Source organism: Panthera uncia, chromosome X, assembly GCF_023721935.1.
Source record: "Panthera uncia isolate 11264 chromosome X, Puncia_PCG_1.0, whole genome shotgun sequence".
Lineage (NCBI taxonomy): Eukaryota > Metazoa > Chordata > Mammalia > Carnivora > Felidae > Panthera > Panthera uncia.
Window position 1 is genome coordinate 25,531,687 of NC_064817.1, and position 18,549 is coordinate 25,550,235.

The window sequence follows — 18,549 nt, forward strand, 5'->3', positions numbered from 1 at the left end:
TTTCCAGTAGAGTTCTTTTCAAGGTCACCCTCCACACAGCTGCCCGAGTGATGGATGTAAGCGTAAATCTAAAAGCACCGCGCCTGGCTTATGCCCGAGTGGCTCCCAGTCCCAGGTGAGGTGGCATCATGCCCTTCCCGGCCTGGCCCTGCCCACTCGTGAGGCCTCATCTTCTCCCGTTTCTTGCCTCATCACAAAAGCGACACCATTGTTTGCAGTTTCCCGAACATTCCCTGCTCTTCCTCACCTTGACCCCCTCTGTTCCTCCTTCTGCTGGCAAGGCCACTCCTGATCCCCCTCAGCGTCCTGTCGTCTTGGCTGTGTGCTTACCATCACTGGGGACTCTTACCATCAAAGCCCTACTGAAGTCACGTGGAGTAGACCGCGGAGACTAGGCCGGCCCCGGGCCCCAAGTCGTCCCCTCATTTACAGGGTAAAGCAACAGGATCGTGATTTCCAGCTACTTCAACTCTGTGCTGTAAGTAGCCAGTCTAGAATCCTCGTGAATGTAACATTAGTAAGCTGGCGTTATCACTGGAGGAGTGAAAAGGGGCAAGGAAAACTCAAACTGAGACTGCACACTGTCTTGTTTGCCCAAACACAAGACCTATGAAAGGCACCGAGTAGATACTAGGAATCCACAGGGCTCCCTGCTGTCATATAACATCTCCTGACAACTGTAATTAACTTCAGACTTCACAGTGAATCAGGCTGGTTAGTATTTACTCTCCTTCTAGACTTGGGGACAATCTAATCACTTTGCTATGCAGGCAGCAGGATGACAATGAGTTTGGGTCTTTCATAAAGGCTACCTGTTCATTGCTAGGGTCACGCCTAAAACTTCAGAGCAGGTCTGACTTCATTTGGACGGTGCAGAGAAAAATACACTGCAATTTGACACTATGGATTTCAGTCAGGAGACCGCAGACTTTGGAGTCGATGCCGTAAAAAAGCGAACTCTGCGACTGCAATGCTGAGGACACACAACGGATAAAATTCTCATGTCCGACTGATCTCACTCAAATGACAGTCTGCATTATCTGCAGAATGAGCACAAGACATTCTGCAGAAGGGAAACATTCAAGACTGTGTAAAGTCGCTGGTCATCCAACCTTAGGAGATGCTATCAAGAAAATTCAGAGTCAGATTTAGCTTCTGCTCAGGGCTCTCACTTTACATTTGTGGTATGAACCAACGATCAAGAGAATGGGAGAGACGTACACGGCCTAGGATTTGGCAAACGAATGTTTAAGATTCTCAATTAATGAGAAAGCAACAGTTGGTGCTAATCAAGGAACTTGGGAAAAGAAAGACTCTGAAAAGCAAGAAGAACAGCTTTTAAAAGGCATTCCTCTACAAAATAAGGCTTTAAAAATAATTTTAGTCAAAAGTACATGTGTGAGTGCCACACTTAAAATAAATTCAGCTTCATTTCATTCATTCAACAAATATTTATCGAATGCTATGTGTGGCAACTAAGAGAAATGGAATCCTAAAGGCAGAGATAAGACACCCTGGAGACACTTCTAAATTAGGCATTCTCTCTTTTCCAAGGGGAATGGGGGCAGGTGTCATGAAAAACAACAGAATTCCATACCGTATCTCATCGGAAACGGTGATCTCCGAGCCCCTTTCCTTTGCTAACTTATTTGGAGATTAGTCCTAAGGTTAGAACAAAGGAACGCAAAATACACATAGATACGGTAACAAACATACATCCAAAGGACATGGGACAATCTCAATTTTAAATTTCCATTCCCGCTTTCTCTACAAGTACGCTTGTATTTGTCTGATCGTATAGCCCAGCGAGTGTCCTTTCAGGAGACAGTGTACCTTTCACTCTGCAGAGACATTTCTTTGGAATGTGGCAGGACGTGCAAATGGGACAAAGTGGAGAGAGAAAGAAAGAAACTCAACCTGATGACCTTTACCTGAAGGTCAAGAGAACTTACAGTAAGACTTCCATCAACATCAGGTTCTTCATCTGGCGGCTGTGAGGAGCCCTGGTGTAATTTCTTTCTTTCACAGAATAAACCATCCCATTCTTGTAGAACGATCTTGGATATTTTTCAGGATAAAGTAGTGATCCCTGTACCACAAGTACATGAACTGGTTTATTCATGTCTATCTAGTCCTTAATAATACTGTCTCAAGGCGTCTGGATGGCTCAGTCAAACATCCAACTTCAGCTCAGGTCATGAACTCGTGGTCTGAGAGTCTGAGCCCCACGTTAGTCTCTGTGCTGATGGCTCAGAGCCTGGAGCCTGCCTCACATTCCGTCTCCCTCTCCCTTTACCCCTCCCCACTCATGCGTGTGTGTGTGTGTGTGTGTGTGTGTGTGTGTGTGTGTGTGTGCACGCGCGTGTGCGTTCTGTCTCTCTCAAAAATAAAAAAATGAACTTAAAAAAAAAATTCCAGGGGCACCTGGGTGGCTCAGTCAGTTAAGTGTCCGACTTCGGCTCACGTCACGATCTCCTGGTTCATGAGTTCGAGCCCCATGTCGGGCTCTGTGCTGACAACTCGGAGCTCGGAGCCTGTTTCAGATTCTGTGTCTCCCTCTCTCTCTCTGCCCCTCCCACTCTCATGCTCTGTCTCTCTCTCTCTCTCTCTCTCTCAAAAATAAACATTAAAAAAATAAAAAAATAATAATATGGTCTCACGTCAAGGTCCATTCCAGGGAATATGTGACAATTCTATACAAATTCTATTTACAGAGAATGACTCTTTTTGGTCGCTGGTCCAAGGGGCACTTGGCTATTTTTGAGTCAGAAAATCTGGGCCCGAGGTTGGTTCTGCCACTGGCTGAGTGTGAAATTTGGGTCAATCCATTTGAACCTCTGTGAACCAGCATTTTCCCATCTAAGTTCTTTACACAGCTTTAAGGAAGATTAAATGGCCCAAAATACAGTCAAGCACTCCGGAAATGATGAAACGATATGCAAATGACATTTATCAGTAGTCTTTACCCTGGCTGTCATGGTACCAAAGAAAGTGTGCTAACAACAAACAAGACCAGACTCTTGCCCGATGACACAGACAGATCTATTGCGCAGTGGCAATAATCTTATGGTACAAAACTATTTTTACTCCTGGGTTGCATCACAAGCTACTTACAATGCCAATTCCAACTTTTTCTAGTTTGACTTTGACCCCTGACGTAACTGCAGGTTTAACACAGATGGATACTCATCAGGATCCTCAGCAAAGCAGACGGAAATGTTTTGTCTACCCTCATCTTCAGTGCCAGTTACAAAGGAGACCAAAAATAAGGTTACCATGAAAACCAACAAAACATCCAGTGTTACCTCCTGGATGGCACTCGTGCGACATCCTTGCTGTATTCTTAAACCTAGGTTTTTACCAAACATTCCATGATTACCCCCTGAGTCTTCAAACCATGCTAGGTACTGTAGGGGACCACTAAGAGGATTAAGACACAGTCCTTGGCCCAAAGGCATTCCCCGTCTTATTCGGGTTGGGGGGAGGGCGCCACACGGGGCATCGCTGATAAAAAGGCAAACCATCAGGGAGTTCTCGGAGAAAGATTCACAATATTCGGAGAATACGGGCAAAAAAGATCTATTGCTTCCAAATGTAGGGCTCTAACCGGGCTCCGTGGAGATTATTTTGAGGAAGGTCACGGAACATGGGTAGGACTCCTTCATCAGCTGTGGGAGGGAGCTTGCGCGTGACCCAGAAAGCGGATGAGGGCAGGATGTACTCGGAAACGGTTGCTAGAGCAGTGTGGCTGGAACACAGGTAGAAAGGAAGATAATGTTGTAAAAGGAAGAGAAAATTCTGGAAGGTTTTAAAGGCCCAGCCGAAAAGCCGGCTTTTTGTCTTCCTAGATGCAGAAACCCAACAAACAATGAACGCCACGATGGTCCTGGAAAGATACACAATGCAAGTCCGTATGGGGGATATATTGTTGGAGGGGTGAGAGAGGCAGTGAGGGGAAGCCCACCGGATAAGGAGCGTGGCCACAGGTCGGGGGTTTTAAGAGCGAGAAGGTGGGCAGTGGCGGCAGAAAGCAATGGATGAATGGCGGTTTGCTTTTTCATCCTGAGGTGACGATACTCCCCGAGGGCACCGGTTCGCAGACATACCAAGCTGTCTAGATTCACAGGTTTTGGAGCCTTGGGCTAAATCACAGAGATGAAAGTACTCAAGTCCCACAAATTTGAGCAACTGCTCCTTTAAAGACTTGCCTGGTGGCATTTGTCTAAAGAAGGCACAGGGAGTCAGAAGTGATCATATGTAAAAGCCTTTCTTGACCAAGAGATCTGTGAGATAATAAATCTAACAGCAAAGTGAAAGTCCAATGATTTCTATTATCCTGACACCACACAGAATCCCAGAGTTTTACATCTTTGTCCTCCCTGCAGACGTGGTGAATTTTCTTTAGCCTTTTAATTTCTACACAGTTTCCTTTCTTCTGGGAACACCTTTTGCAGATGGTACCGACAACCGGAATTGTCTCACTAATCTGCCCTGGTGGTGAGCACACGTGATTTCTGTGGCCGATGATGAAAAATAAGATGAGTGAATTCGTTCGCAGATGAGGCAAAGCCAACGAACCTACTTTCTTGAACGCTGTGGCGTAAATAATATGGCCAAATACATGTACCCGTCGTGTAATCGTGAAATTAAATGACTTGCTTTGCTCTTAAATTCTATGCTCAAATATAAAATCAAAGCCTCTGAAACACATGCAACAAATCAAACACCACCATTAGCATTAATTCCTTTCAGCCCTCAATTAGGACTTCTTAATTATACTATTGCATTCATAGAGAGAGAGCATCTGTAAACGGAGCTCAACAGATTATCGCAGAAAACAATTAGACACAGAATGACTCTAAGTGAAGACTCCTGGCGCTTTTCTACGTGTGCACGTGTATGCGCTCTGCATACCAATGACAAAGCTAGAAAGAAAACTCACCTGTTTTCTTCCTCAAGATCTGCTAGGATTCTCTCTAGCTCCCCTCTTTCCTCACTCTCTAAGGAAATCAAGATCTGGGCAGGACTACGAGGCTGGCTCAGGGGGGAGTCCTGGTTCAAACTTTGGCAGTAATGCTGGATTAACAAATGTTCATCATCTCTGGAAAATAAAATCAAAGGTTTTGGTTTTTTCCCCTCTTATTTTGTTCTGGGGGTCAGGGACTCGGGTGTGTATTTAAAAATAGAAACATTTGCTCTTAACAAGTAATTAGACCCTTCTTCCTGTTTCTTTAGACACTTTCATACTTCTGAGGCTGTGATCTACAGTCTTATTGGTGAGAATTCAAAGCACTGCTTGCTCAAATTTTCCAGTGAACGTGGCCTATTTACATGGGTAAAGGAACGGCAGGGTTACGGACACATTGGGACTCGGTGTTGACCACTCAACCAGTAGTTAACAAATATTAAAAGACAGAACAATGGCTCCATCATACTTTTGCTCTGAAGCCTGTCAAGAAAACCTGTTCACTGACCCATGCTATTGTTGATAATGACCAGGGAAACAATGCAGCCTTTACAATCATAAACATGTCCTTAAGGGGAAGACAAAGTAACCAAAAAGTGTCGCTTTGGTAAGTCGGTTTGAACTTAAAGAGCCATGGAGGCAAGACGGTAACAATAACGAACCTGTAGACAAATGAGGGTTTCACTCAATTATTGTTCAAATAGAAAAACAAAAATTCGAAGGGAAAAAAAAGCCATTAGGATGATTAGTTCAAAGAAGCCTGAACAACTTCTTCTTTGGAACAGCTTTTAAGGACGAATCCTCAGGAACAAAGAAGCAAAAGGCTCACAATTTGGGGAAGCGACTGCAACGTCTCCGTAAAACTAGAACTCTTTAATACACGGGAGAAATCATTTTCCACACGTGTAGCTCCTAGCTCTTTGGAAGCCTGTGTGCCTCTAAGTTATAAGAACCTCGTTCTATTCTCAACGAGAGGCTAAAGCCCTCTGTTTCTGGTTAGATAGCAGGATGACATGTTAATATCCCCCTAAGTCTTCTGAGTTGGAAAACAGTTCAGGTATTTAGGCAAAAATCCTCCTGCCCGAAATGATTTTGGTCTGTCAAGCCAGGTAATTGGCTGAGAAGTGCAAAGTGGACTACAAATAATTACTGGGTGTTAAAAACAAACATTTACGTGAAGTCACCCAATGCACCAAACCACCTCCCCAGACCTGCCCCCGAAACATCAGGATTTTATCACCTACCACTGAGTCAAAATGGATTTTATGTCCTCAGAAGGAGCTAAAGCTAAATTTCATTTAAAAATCGTAAAAGGATGTTTTACTACCCAACTTACCATCCCCTTTCCCAAATTCTGGAATTTTATTGCTAGAACGTCCCATGTTTAGTTACAACAGAGCTACAGTTAAGTTTCTCTTACTGTTCTCTCAGGCAGCCACTGAATGGCGGCCATTACGGTGCGGCTACAACTTGAATTAATTTCATATCAAAATCGGCGACCCAAAGAAGCAAACCATCCAGGCTGTTTACGTCTGGTTGATTCTTTGGCCACCGGTTTTCCTGTCAGTGGCTCTCATATCGTAATCCTACTGATACTTATCCCCATGGATGAGAAAGAGAATATACCTCAGTTACGAATGGGGAAAAGATGGGTTTCGTTTTAAGTAACTCAGTCATAAACAGATGACTGACTGTCGACTTGATTCACCACTCACCTTTGAAAGTGATCGCCTTTATCTACCAGATGACTTGTTCTCATGTCTTCCATAACCAATTACGTATGAATACCACTCGGGTACTATTTCCCTCAGCCTAATCCTCATAAAGGCCCTTGCCTCATCTGAGTGTGACCGGGAGGTGCCACACCGACAGAGTAGACTGACCCCTCATTCTTCCCTTTGTCTAGATTCTCCATGACAAAGTGGTGAGACATCTGTAACTTTCCAAAGGCATCACTGTGCTTTGACTAGATTTTTTTTTTTTTTCTCTCTCTCTCTCTCAAGTATCCCTTCAGTTAGTAGGTCCTTATCTTTTCCTTCAGATTAGCTTCTTCATCAGCTCCCTCCACCTCGGGCCCTTGATTCATGCACTACTTCTGTGTGTTCCTCATTGTGAACACTTCCCTTACTCGGTAACGAAGCCTCTGTTTCCCTGCCATAGCTGTGTGCTTCTACTTGACAGGCCTGGCTTATCATCCCACTAAAAAACTTCGGCCTAAATCTGAACTCCTTCTGAAACCCTTCGCAAGGCTGCCTCGCCTTATTTGGCTAGCCAAGATGCTACCACTTTGGATCTCTGAAGGACACTACCCACCTAACCTGCCGGATGGGAATACCAATGCCAACTGTACCAAGGCTGGATGTCCACTCCCCCCGAGTGGAGGAAATACCACTCAGCCATCACTTTAAAAATTAATATCCAATCCCTTTAAATACCTGGCAGGTTTCGTCAAAGATTAAGCATTTAACACAATTTCAATATTGGCACCTGGGCAGCCTGTGACGGTCTGGTATTAAATAAGAGTAAGGCAAACTGGTTTTGCGGCTCTGGAATTGCCACTAAGGCCACATCTTGGATGAGCTCCTTCCCTGTCAGGTTGTTAAGAGTCAAAGAAAAAAAGCAAGCGAGCGGTTCCTTGAAAGAGCAAATGACTATCACGCTAACTCCTATCTTCTGCGCTACCCTACCTCTAAAGCCCTCAAAGCAATTTCATCGTCAGGAACATTTCGTAAAAAGAGACAGGATACTTACATGCTCTCATTAGGAGAGATGCTATCATTTAGATAAGATCCATTGCTGTTTTCCATTTCTGCTAGCCTGATAAAAAACGTAAAAGCTCATTAAAACTTATGTGATTTCTTAGAATCTATTCAAGACCTAATCGAACATTCCTGAAAACTAAAGGATAAATCATGTCAAGAAGAGAAAGGAATCCTTCAAATTAAAGGATGTGTGTGTTTGCCCTAACCTCTGGAGGCAGTGAGTGGTGGACCACAGCTAGTTAGCGGCTTTACATTTACGCTATAAATTATAAGGGAAGTTGTATCTGGTAGGTTTTTCTTCTTCACAGATCGATCTTCCTGGCACTGAGAAAAGGCCTCTGTTTTTACAAGAAAAGCTTCCCTAACGACAAATACACTCTACTCCTTCTCTACCCCTGGTATTTTTAGGGCAATTAAAGCTTTCCCCTGATGACAGACTTATAGAGCTCGTTCGTGCTTCCCACGGTGGATAAACACGTTAGCGGTTAGAATATTGAAAAAGGATGGACTCACAGTAAGCTCTCTTAACAGTCTGCCACCAAGTTTTACCTTTAAAAAAACCTCCTTCCCCTGAGACAATCGTAAACACTTTTTACCACTAAAAAATAAAAAAAAGTTAACCAAACTCTTACAGACTTATTTAACGAGCAAAAGATATCTTACAGTTAGCAAATGAGTTTTTAGGTATAACAATGATCTGAAACACAAACAAGGTGGGACATAAAGGTGCGAGGATTAGGAAAATTAATTATTCTCTTCTTTACAGCGTATCAGGGAAATAAACACACAGACGGAAAGCCAACGCCTTCATAATCTCTACGGAACGTAGTATTGCTGCTTCGCTTGGGCATGTCTGGTCTAGCGGTTTCCTAAGGTCAGATGATTTCTCAGCCAATTTATGAAACGTGCGCAGTATGCAAAACATAACAAAGCTATCGGAAAGGTTTAAAGGCCAGGGTTAGGGGGAGATTGTTCCGGACCAACGTTCTTACTGGTGTCCGAGAACAACATGCAGTGCAATGGCATGCAAGTTAGAGGGCAAGTTGATTAGTAGAAGTCAGACAAGATTGGGGGGAAAAGAAAAGATCTGTTGCAAATTATTATAGGTTAGCTTTCCTTGGTTAGTTACTTCAATCAATATTTGCCTAGCATTCAACTAGTGTCATACCTGCTAGCATAATGTTCAATGCGTGAATGAGTATCATCGTGTGAAAGCTGAGGGGACGAGGCGGGCCTATAAGGCAGAAAATGTGATTAGTCACAGATACCATCCATTAATGGAGAAAAAAAAAAACAAAAAAAAAACCCCACCACAGTCATGTTATATACATGGCCTAGAATGCTCTCACTCTAGCTCTCTGGATAAGGTACACATTTAGTTTTTCCTTTATCTCCGATATCATCGAGTGTCTTAAATCCAAGCTGGAGAAGTCCACTCTCCTACTTCTACTTCTTTCAGAAGCCATAAAAAAGAGATCGGAATCTTCTCTGGAGAGTTTCCATTAGAGAAAAGGCCGGGGGAGACCATCTCTCTGGGGGCACTTTCCTCCTCCCTTGTTCGTTTCTCACACGCTACGGTTCTGAGACTTGTGTTGGCACTAGGCGGTCAAAAACGTTCAAGAGTTTACACCCATGCCGTTTATCAGCTGCTCTCTCACCGAATGGAAATTCTACGCGCGCCTAGTACACTCTCAGTCAACAATCTGATTCTGAAGAGGCCAGGCCGGTCCGGGACCTCTTAAGATTCCACACCCCAAGCTATCTTGTTCTGTGCAGTTCTGTGGAGAAGCAATATATCCACCAATTGAGTAGCAGGACTCTATCACTACTCCATAAAATAAAACTGAAGGACCCAAAATGATATTGTGATGTTTTAAAAAAAAAAAAAAAAGAAAAAGAACTAAATTCTATAAAACGTCACAGTATCTGAAATATCTATTAGGGCTACTGTGGGCTAATATGCAAGAGAAGCAAACAAGAGGGGAGGATTATATACTTTGGGGCGTAAAACCCTTTTTTATTTTTATTATTTTTATTTTTTTAGCTCCAGAGACCAGGAGATTTGGTAAGGTTAACATTTTCCTCATCCTTTCCTATCAGATCTATTAATTATCCTCGAAGTTTTTATAGCACTTTCGGATTCATGTTAGGAAAAAAAAATCCATCTGTTCTGAAAACCAGTTTGGACTTGGGCTTTTTTGTTTTCATTGGAGTAGGACAAAAGTTCTCTTCCATTTCTGTCCTGACACAGAAAGCCCTTAGGTAAAGGCACGAATCCAAAAGTCAACAGTAATCTATTCAGTGAGGACTGGTTTAGCCCAACGTCCAAACAGCATTAAATGACTTGGTCGAAACACTAAGAATAGGTTTGTTTTTCCTTATACTAAAAGAAAAAACCATGTAGTTACGTAGGCTGACAGCGAAAATGTACTAGAAATCCCTATTTCTTAAAGACACGCAATCCTAAGATGATGCCAACACGGTATAGCAAACAACTAGGGAACGGAGGGCTTCCCTGTGGGGTAAAGGCCTTATTTATGAAACCTGTGTTGTCTAGGTCCAGTGTCCCCATAATCCAATTGGCACTGGACAACCAAGAGGTTTCAAACTGTCAGGAGGAGACAGGGATGACTACCCGATTTACTAGGCAGATCCAAAGATTTTCGTGTGAATCTTCACTCTGGTTTTGTAGAGTTCATCTGCTCGTTCCTTAGAAGCCTGCCATAGCGCAGTATTAGAAACATGCTAACTCACGTTTGTTTCAAAATATTCACTGCAGGTCAAGAGAGTTTAGTACTTGGATTATTCGGTTTATAAGCCCCGTCTTTTGGAACAAATTCGTTTTTCATGTACAGACTTCTTACGAGCTGAAAGCCCACCATGAAGGAAAACGGCTGTTTGCTCTTCTAAGAGTGGCTAGCTGGGTAGTGTTTAGAAGAAAACCTGACACCTTTGAGCTAGGCACTACATAGCAAGAAAACTGGGCATGTAAATCCAAAACACTTTAATAAAATCTTACACAGAAAATATTATGCAGCACTTTAATTCTTAACCTTGAGGCTAATTCCATGTTATTTTTCTTATCAATGTTCGTAGCACCTAACACAGCATGCCTAAGCACAAGAACTCATGATAATCAGAAATCTAAAAAGAAAAAGAAAAAAAAAAAAAGAGAGAAAGTACACTAAAGGAAGCACTTATTAAACCAGAAAAGGAGCCAGAAGGGAGCACAGTTCAGAGAAGAATCATTTAAAAACCAAGAATAAGTAAAAGTACAAAACCCCTCAGTCCAGAAACAAAACTAAACCCAAAGCCTTCTGAAACATTTTTCTGAGAGACGGTAAGAATACCGTTCTCCCTTCCTACTTCCTAAACACGAAACGATATACCCAGAAAGATTCGTCCTGTGATTATTAATGGCCAATTCCATCCCACCCACTACCCCTTTCTCTTCTGTGACAACTCCACTAATAACTTTTCACCCATTTAGGTTTCAAAGTGGACATGCTCCAAGAAGACTACCCGTCTCCTTTGTGGATGAACAATATAAAAGGCTTAGGCCAGATTTAGTTTCAAAGGTAATATGACAAATAGCGGGTAAACAAGGGCTTCCTCTAAAGAAAAACAGAAGGTGTGTGTCTCAGTGAACTTCCCAATTCGGTGATCCACATGAGAATCTGTTGACATCAGGGGCAATTCCTGCAAAATTCGAGCACCTCAGCACCTGGGTCTTTGCCTGAACAGGAGAGCTGGGCAATATATTTCATAAATTATGTATAATCCCAAGGGTAAAGACTTTAATAAAAATTGCTGGCATTGAAGAAAATAGGGACCGTAGCGTGCTGGGTTTGTTTTTCTTCCTCAAAAGTAGACTTTCCCACTATTTCTGAATAATCTAGCAAACTTTTTATAAAAAGGCAAAGCGATTCTATGTTTCAGTCGTTAGAGGAAGATATTGTAGTAAAGAAGGTTATTAATTTAAGTTCTTCGAAGTTTAAGGCAAACACCCTCTACTTAAAACAGGTGACATTAAATTCACGGCCATGTTTTTTTCTCATTAGTTTATGTCTACAATAAACTTCTTCCCCCCCCCCCCCCCATTCAGGGAACTGTTAGCTATCCTTTGCCTATTATTTTCTGCTACCTCTATCCGTGCATTTTCAAAGTGATTCTTTAGCATCATTGTCTTTAGAATATTTCAAATGGCTAGAAGTTATTCCAGAGTACATCCGTCCGCTTATCAGGATCCGGCCACACTGCGGATTTCAGTCTCTCAATGTGTTTTGAAGTTTCTTATTTCAGAAAGGTTCAAACTTCTATAAACAAATAAACTACCCGGGTTAGGGAAAAACCATTACCTACCAAGAGCAAAAACCAGAAGTGAATCTAAGTCACTCCCCCGATGGTTAAAAAAAAAAAATCAGGTATAGGTACCGTAGCTCAAAATTAAGGGGCACAATAACGCTGCTTTAACCAAGAAAGGGAAGCCTCACACTTCTTTGAGGCCAATAAAGACTTAAAATAAACCTCAATTAATAGCTTGCGTTTATCACTACAGGATTTTTTTAAAAAAAGGATATACTTTAAATTAAATTACATGGGGGAGCGATAAAAAAGACCCAATAAAAATAGAGTTCTTCTAAATTGGTCATTTCCCTCTTACATATAATAGAGCTGTCTGACTTTAAATAAATATTTTAATAAAGTACGCTTTGAAATACCAAAACTTTGTTATAAAAACTCCACACGATAGAACTTTAAAACAATGCACGCTTTGTTTGCTAATAGGTAAATCACAGACTCCCCAGAGAGTTTTCTAATAACATTATAAACTCTGAGCTAAATCAATTATCTGTTGGTATCTAATATTAGTATTATTAATATACACCAATAGTAATAACCAAGTCGACAGCACACTTTCCTTCCAGTGTAAATGTCGAACTATTTATGAGCTGAATATTTAGTTCGGAGAGGAGAGCAAAATGAGTTTAGTTCCAAACAGAGAAACTCATGTATATAGAGATGAGTCCAGGAGCATACACACGCCTCATTGAAATTATTCCATCAAAGTCAACATCACACTATAAAACAAATTCTCTTGATTTTTAATGGTCCACTTAGAACAGGCCCTAAAGAATAAACCATCATCCTTTTGAAGGTCCACAAGTATTAACTCTCAAAAACTATGGCTAAAGAACCTTATGATGGAATCAGAAGGCTCTTCCCTGCTTATAATGGAAGGCTACTAAACACGTCTCCCGGGACTGTAACTAACAACCCCTTCGTTTCTTGGATGATTGATTCCAGGCCAGGATTTCTGCCGGTTAAAACCTGACCAGGTGGGGACCTGAAAACCTCACTCTGATTCTCCTGATCTGTGGCGGATGGCCCTCGCAGCGTCTTATCGCCGGAAGAAAAAAAATTGAAATGAAGGACGGGAACTTAATAGGTCTTTAAAACCAAACTAAACCAACAGAACAAAAATGGTCAAATCAAGCAAGCCAGCAGCACCCTTCAGCACAAGTACTCACGCAGAATCTACCGGCCAGAAGTTGATCAGAGTAACAGGACTGCAAAACAAAAAATGAGGTGGTGAAGAGAGACACAGGCAAACTCAGCCACAAACAAAGTAAACAAATCAAGAGAAATAAATAAATAAAGACAAAATAAAGGGCCAAGAAGTCAAAAATCAATAAAATTCAGCCAATTAAGTATGAACCGTGAAAAGCAACGGCCAAAACGCAGGTGGAAAGTGAGGTGAAAGAAAAACAAACAACTGTGCGATTGCCATCAGATATGGAAAACACAAGAGAAGGCGGAATACAGGTGGAGGTATCGTCATTTTGATCACGAGAATCATTGCTACTTACTGTGAAGAAATTTCCTGGGACTCTATTTTCTTTCAAGGAGATAAAAGCAACTAAGCACGACCCCACAATCAGATACAAAAAAAGACACACGCCTGGCGATTCGCGAGGGCAGAAAGCCCCAACGAAAGGCTGGAATCCCTCATTTGTAAACCGTCCCACATTTCTCATCAGGGAAGCAGTAGCTGTCACGGAGCTGCTCTCCCTGGGAGATCCAGATTAAGTTTGGGAACAGGTAATTGGCATGGGACAACCGACACGGGAAAATGGCAATTGAACATCAGCTTGTTTTTCTCTTTCCAGCTAAAGTAAAATCTAAAGAAAGAGAGAGGAGAGACTGTTTGCATTTGGGAGCGAGGGAGGGCACTCGGCGGAGAGGAGCTCAAAGAGGCCTTCACCAGTACTCACGTTTCCATGTTGTCCCCCTCTAAGACAGTCTGCACAGGCAGGTAGCCCATTCGGGGATGCTTCGCAAAATACCTTTTGGTTCGAAATTTGTTTTTTAGTACCTTGGCAAAGTCACGAACATCTTCTCCCGATGTGGTCTGAAAGGGAAATTGCGCCGAGATCAGACACACGAGGGTATGAGGTCAAGGTAAAGGGGCCACTGCGGTGTTCTGCCTCGGGGTACTCATTCTGTAACTTAGGAGACTGTAGGGGTCAAGAGCGAAGTCGGCGGACAAAAACCGGGCCGGGCCTAGCATTAACCGGTAGGGTGAACTTGTCCACCTTGTTTACCTCTCGAAGGCTCAGACCGTCTGTGAAATGGGGGTAATAATACCTCAGCAAGCTGTCGTGACGAAAAAACGAAGTCAAAGGAGCACCTCGTTTCTAAAGTCTTAAAGTTGACCTCAGGTCTGGCCACACTTTCTAGTACTTTAAGGACCGATCTGATCCACGCTGACGTCACGTTTCACCCCCTGAATCTCCCTCTCTTTCACAGCATGGCTCACTCCGCATCACTGAATACGTTTGCAAGAGGAATCAAAGTGAGAAAGACACCAGGAACTGGATCATGGCTCTATGATGGGAGACAGGAAAGTTCTAGAACAGAGCTTCTCAAACTTGGATGTGCGCAGCCACTACCTGCAGATCCTGCTACAATGCAGGTTGGATTGAACGAGGCAGGGGCAGGGCCCGAGTTGTTGCATTTCTAACAAGCTCCCGGGTCCGGCGGTGCTGATGAGTACAGCAGCTAGTGGTTCAGTAACATCAGACCGACACCCAGATGTGTCTGACCACCCAGTCTATCTCCTTTCCATTTCACCAGTGATTCTTCCAAAGTTCTGTAAGCTACTGAACGTTTCCTCAAAACGACATCTGAGGAGAAAGTTCCGTCTCCTAATTCTAGAACACTGGGCAAATTACTGAAGGCCTCAGAGTACTCCTCTGTAAAAAGGGGATGATAATAATAATAATAACTATTTCACAGAGTAGTTGTTTTTTTTTTTTCTTTTAAGTAGGTTTCATGCCTAGCGTGGAGCCCAGCACAGGGCCTGAACTCATGACCCTGAGATTAAGACCTGAGCTGAGATCAAGAGTCGGACGTTTAACTGACCGACTTCCAGCTCAGGTCATGATCTCACAGCTCGTGAGTTCGAGCCCCGCGTCGGGCTCTGTGCTGACAGCTCGGAGCCCGGAGCCTGGAGCCTGCTTCGGATTCGGTGTCCCCTCCTCTCTCTGCCCCTTCCCTGCTCACACTCTGTCTCTCTCTCTCTCAAAAATAAACAAACATTAAAAACAAAAACAAAAACCAAAAAGGCAAAGGCCTAGCATTAGTTAAGCAAGACTGGCCAAAAGCAGCGGATTCTAAATTCGAAGGAACCCACATTACCCCCTCCCCCCACGCCCCCCAGCATAAAACGTCTCCACACAACCGCTAGGGCAGTAACAAAACACAGCTGAGAACGTCTTCTCGCCAACCACCAAACAGAGATGAAAAATCTCTTCGTTCATCCTATGCTATTTGTGGAGTAACTTCGAGGCTTCGTTCTGTGCCAGGCACTGCCCTATGCGCTAGGGATAAAGTAAATCCGGAGCCCCTTCAGCGGGGGGACCGTCTCGGGAACTTATAAATCACAGCTGTACACACCCTGTGCAACACGGTGCCAAAGTGCAACTCCTCCCAGGTGAGCTAAGCGTCCCGCCAGGGAGGCATCTGACTTACCGGAGTGCAGTATTCCACCATGGGATAGTGCATTTTATGGCCTTTTGCAACTCGACCAGAAAAAAAGCAACTTTGGCAGATGTCATAATTAAAGTGCTTCAGACTCCTGTACCTGGTTAAAACAAAAACAAAAACACACACTCAGGCATTTCTTCACATCGAATGCCCAAAGAACACTCTTTAATAAACCTTCCACACGCTCCTATTTCTGCAAACAGAATGCAGTGTTCATTAATCCCACAGGTAAGTGATTAACTTCCTGCATTCACAGTTCTCTGGTGCTTCTCCCACAGTATCAAAACATTTTGGCAGGAAGATTATCCCATCAACATATGGAAGGAGGGAAGATGATTTCAGCTCTTATTTAAACTCCACTAGGAACCCTTTCAGATCAAGTAGGAAGACCAAACACAAGAATTCGGAAGAACTTCCAGGCGAAAGAGCTGGACGCGCTGCAGGCCCCCTACCCATTCTGGGGACAAACGTTTCCTGAAGCAATTATTTTCCAAACAACGTATCAAGAGAAAAAGCAATTTCCGCAAATAAAGGAAAATTACACAAGAAGCCTCGTTTAAAATTCATCTCGCCCCAATCCCGTTTTCGGAACGACTGACACGATTCACCTCCAGGGAGTCGCGTGGCTGATCTCTTTCGTGTGCCTCTCTCCAGAAAACCCCGCCTCTCACCCACGCATAAGGGAAGCCCCAAGGAAAGACAAATTCGGGCTGGACAAAAGAATCTGTCCTCCGTAAGGTGCCGGGGGGCGCACACCCCCATTCTCGGTATACGGTACTGTTTCCTATTCTCTGCTTTCTTAGAGAAGAACCCTAGCCAATTCAAATAAACACACTCCTTCTGCCACATATGGGCAGGTGGGGGGACGGCTACCTTTTTTAGATCCCAACCATCTTTGGAGAGGAGGAGGATGAGAAGCAAGGGCCGAGTCCCCCAAATAATCTCCTTTGATAAGCGTAAAAGAATTAAACGCAAACCCCCTCTTCGGCCCTCCAGAGCCCTCCCCTTTTCTATTTTATCAGTCCTCCCCCGTCCATAAATCTCGCCAGCTAGGGAAGGTGAGAAAAGAGAGGTAGGAAGCTTAACGCCGTCCCCTGGGGCTCGCCCTCCACGTCCCCCATGGCACCGTTCTTACCTGCCAGAAACCAGGAAGGCAAACCGTTCCTTTGTGAGCACTGCCTACTCACTGTTGTCTACCTAGGCTTTAGAAACCTCTGAGGGTTTGTGTAAAACCTCTCTGTCAACACCATGAAGCATGGAAGGACAAACACCAGGGGTAAAAGAGTAGTGAATAAAAGAAAGCACACAAATGGTACAAAGTAGTTATTAGGAAACAAAGAAATAAAACAAGTCTAAGCATAACTAGAAAAAGAGTATTTACATAGCCGTTAGGTAGGTTCTGAACAGGCAGAGACTATGTGGCTAGTTTACAACTCTATGGCTTATTCATCGCTATGGAAACCTTGATGTTGACCCAGATGTTTAAATACATCATCATTTCAAAATGTGGGCTCGGGATTATCGTTGAGTAAGATTAATTCGCTTAAAAACAGCCCATCTCCCCAAACAGGTCAACAAGGCAGAGGATTTAAGAGCCAGTGGCTTTCCGCGACATTTTCCGAAGATCAGAATAATAACCTGCTATGTTTCCTATCTCTTTCACTTGTAAATTCATAAAGAACCTTTTCATTTTTTTAGCCGCTTTGTGAAATTTTCATTGACTTGCATGCTTTATATTCCCTCAGAAATTCATTAGGATACATGCAAAGAGCATAATCAGATTCACAGGTAAAGAAACGCTGGGCTGCTTGAAACAATTCGTTACTCGAGGGAAGAAGAGAAGAATAAGCAGCCGAGCTACCATGACAGGTCTCCCCACACAGAATCATCTCTGAGTTTTGTAACGGATTCTTAGAGAGTTTCTATAAACAGAAAAAAAAAAAAACCAACAACAACAACACATGAAAACACCCCCAGAGAGACGGTTAACATTTTCTGGATCCAGGAAGGAGGCGGCACAGTTAATGCGCATACCCTCGACAGACAAGTATCTCAGGGGAGGCAGGCCATCAGTCAGTCGTGTTCCACCAAGGATGCGGCTCCTCGGAGCGCCACAATGAAGGTGGAAAGGGACACCTGCCTGATGAGTCAGAGCCCCCAAAATAGCCCAGCCATCAGGGCAGTCCACAGTTCGGAAAGGGAACGAACTCAGGGCAACTAGCACAGGTTATACAAGATCAAGTCCCAAAAGGTGACAACCACGCGGGAGGACGTGCCATAGTGGGGGTCCCGGATACCTGAATCCGATGATCGGACACTCCTTGCAGATGTTGCACTTGGCCTGGTGCTTGGCAGTTTCCGCAGCAGCCACTCGGTGCAGGACAGGCAGCCACACCATGGACTGGGGCTCCAGTCTCATCCAGTCTAGGAAGAGGGCCGCTTCGATCTCAGGCTTATTATTAGCCTGTGTGGACAGGAGGAAGGGCGAAGGGGGTGGGGGTGGGGGGGGGGAGCGCAGGGCAAGAAGAGAAAGGACAGGAGGCGTATGTCAGTACGGGCCCAAAATTAAGCAAAAGGCACAACGGGGGCCCAACGAGGCTCACTTTTCACAGCCCCTTTCTGCAAACGTCCCCCCAACACCCACAGGAGCCACCTGTCCCCCGAGGCTTCGGTAAACTGCCATTCCCGTGTGTGGCTGCTAGATGACGAGACAGCAGAGGAAACCAAACACATGGAGGAAGGAGAGCAACACACACACCTGAGCCTCGACAC

General features: G+C 43.8%; 1 protein-coding gene across 5 annotated transcripts in view; it reads right to left on the minus strand.

The window, feature by feature from the left end:
* Nucleotides 1-18,549, minus strand: part of DMD (dystrophin) — a 1,998,908-nt gene that overhangs the window by 48,716 nt on the left and 1,931,643 nt on the right. For 3 of the 5 annotated variants that reach the window (XM_049644563.1, XM_049644565.1, XM_049644567.1), the window contains 7 exons: nt 18,075-18,241; nt 15,763-15,874; nt 14,004-14,140; nt 13,260-13,298; nt 8,897-8,962; nt 7,718-7,783; nt 4,943-5,101 (listed from right to left, as the gene is read on the minus strand). In XM_049644563.1, the coding sequence (XP_049500520.1) occupies nt 4,943-5,101; nt 7,718-7,783; nt 8,897-8,962; nt 13,260-13,298; nt 14,004-14,140; nt 15,763-15,874; nt 18,075-18,241 (746 nt within the window). The remainder of the gene's footprint in view (nt 1-4,942; nt 5,102-7,717; nt 7,784-8,896; nt 8,963-13,259; nt 13,299-14,003; nt 14,141-15,762; nt 15,875-18,074; nt 18,242-18,549) is intronic. The other 2 variants (XM_049644566.1, XM_049644564.1) reach the window with 1 other exon arrangement.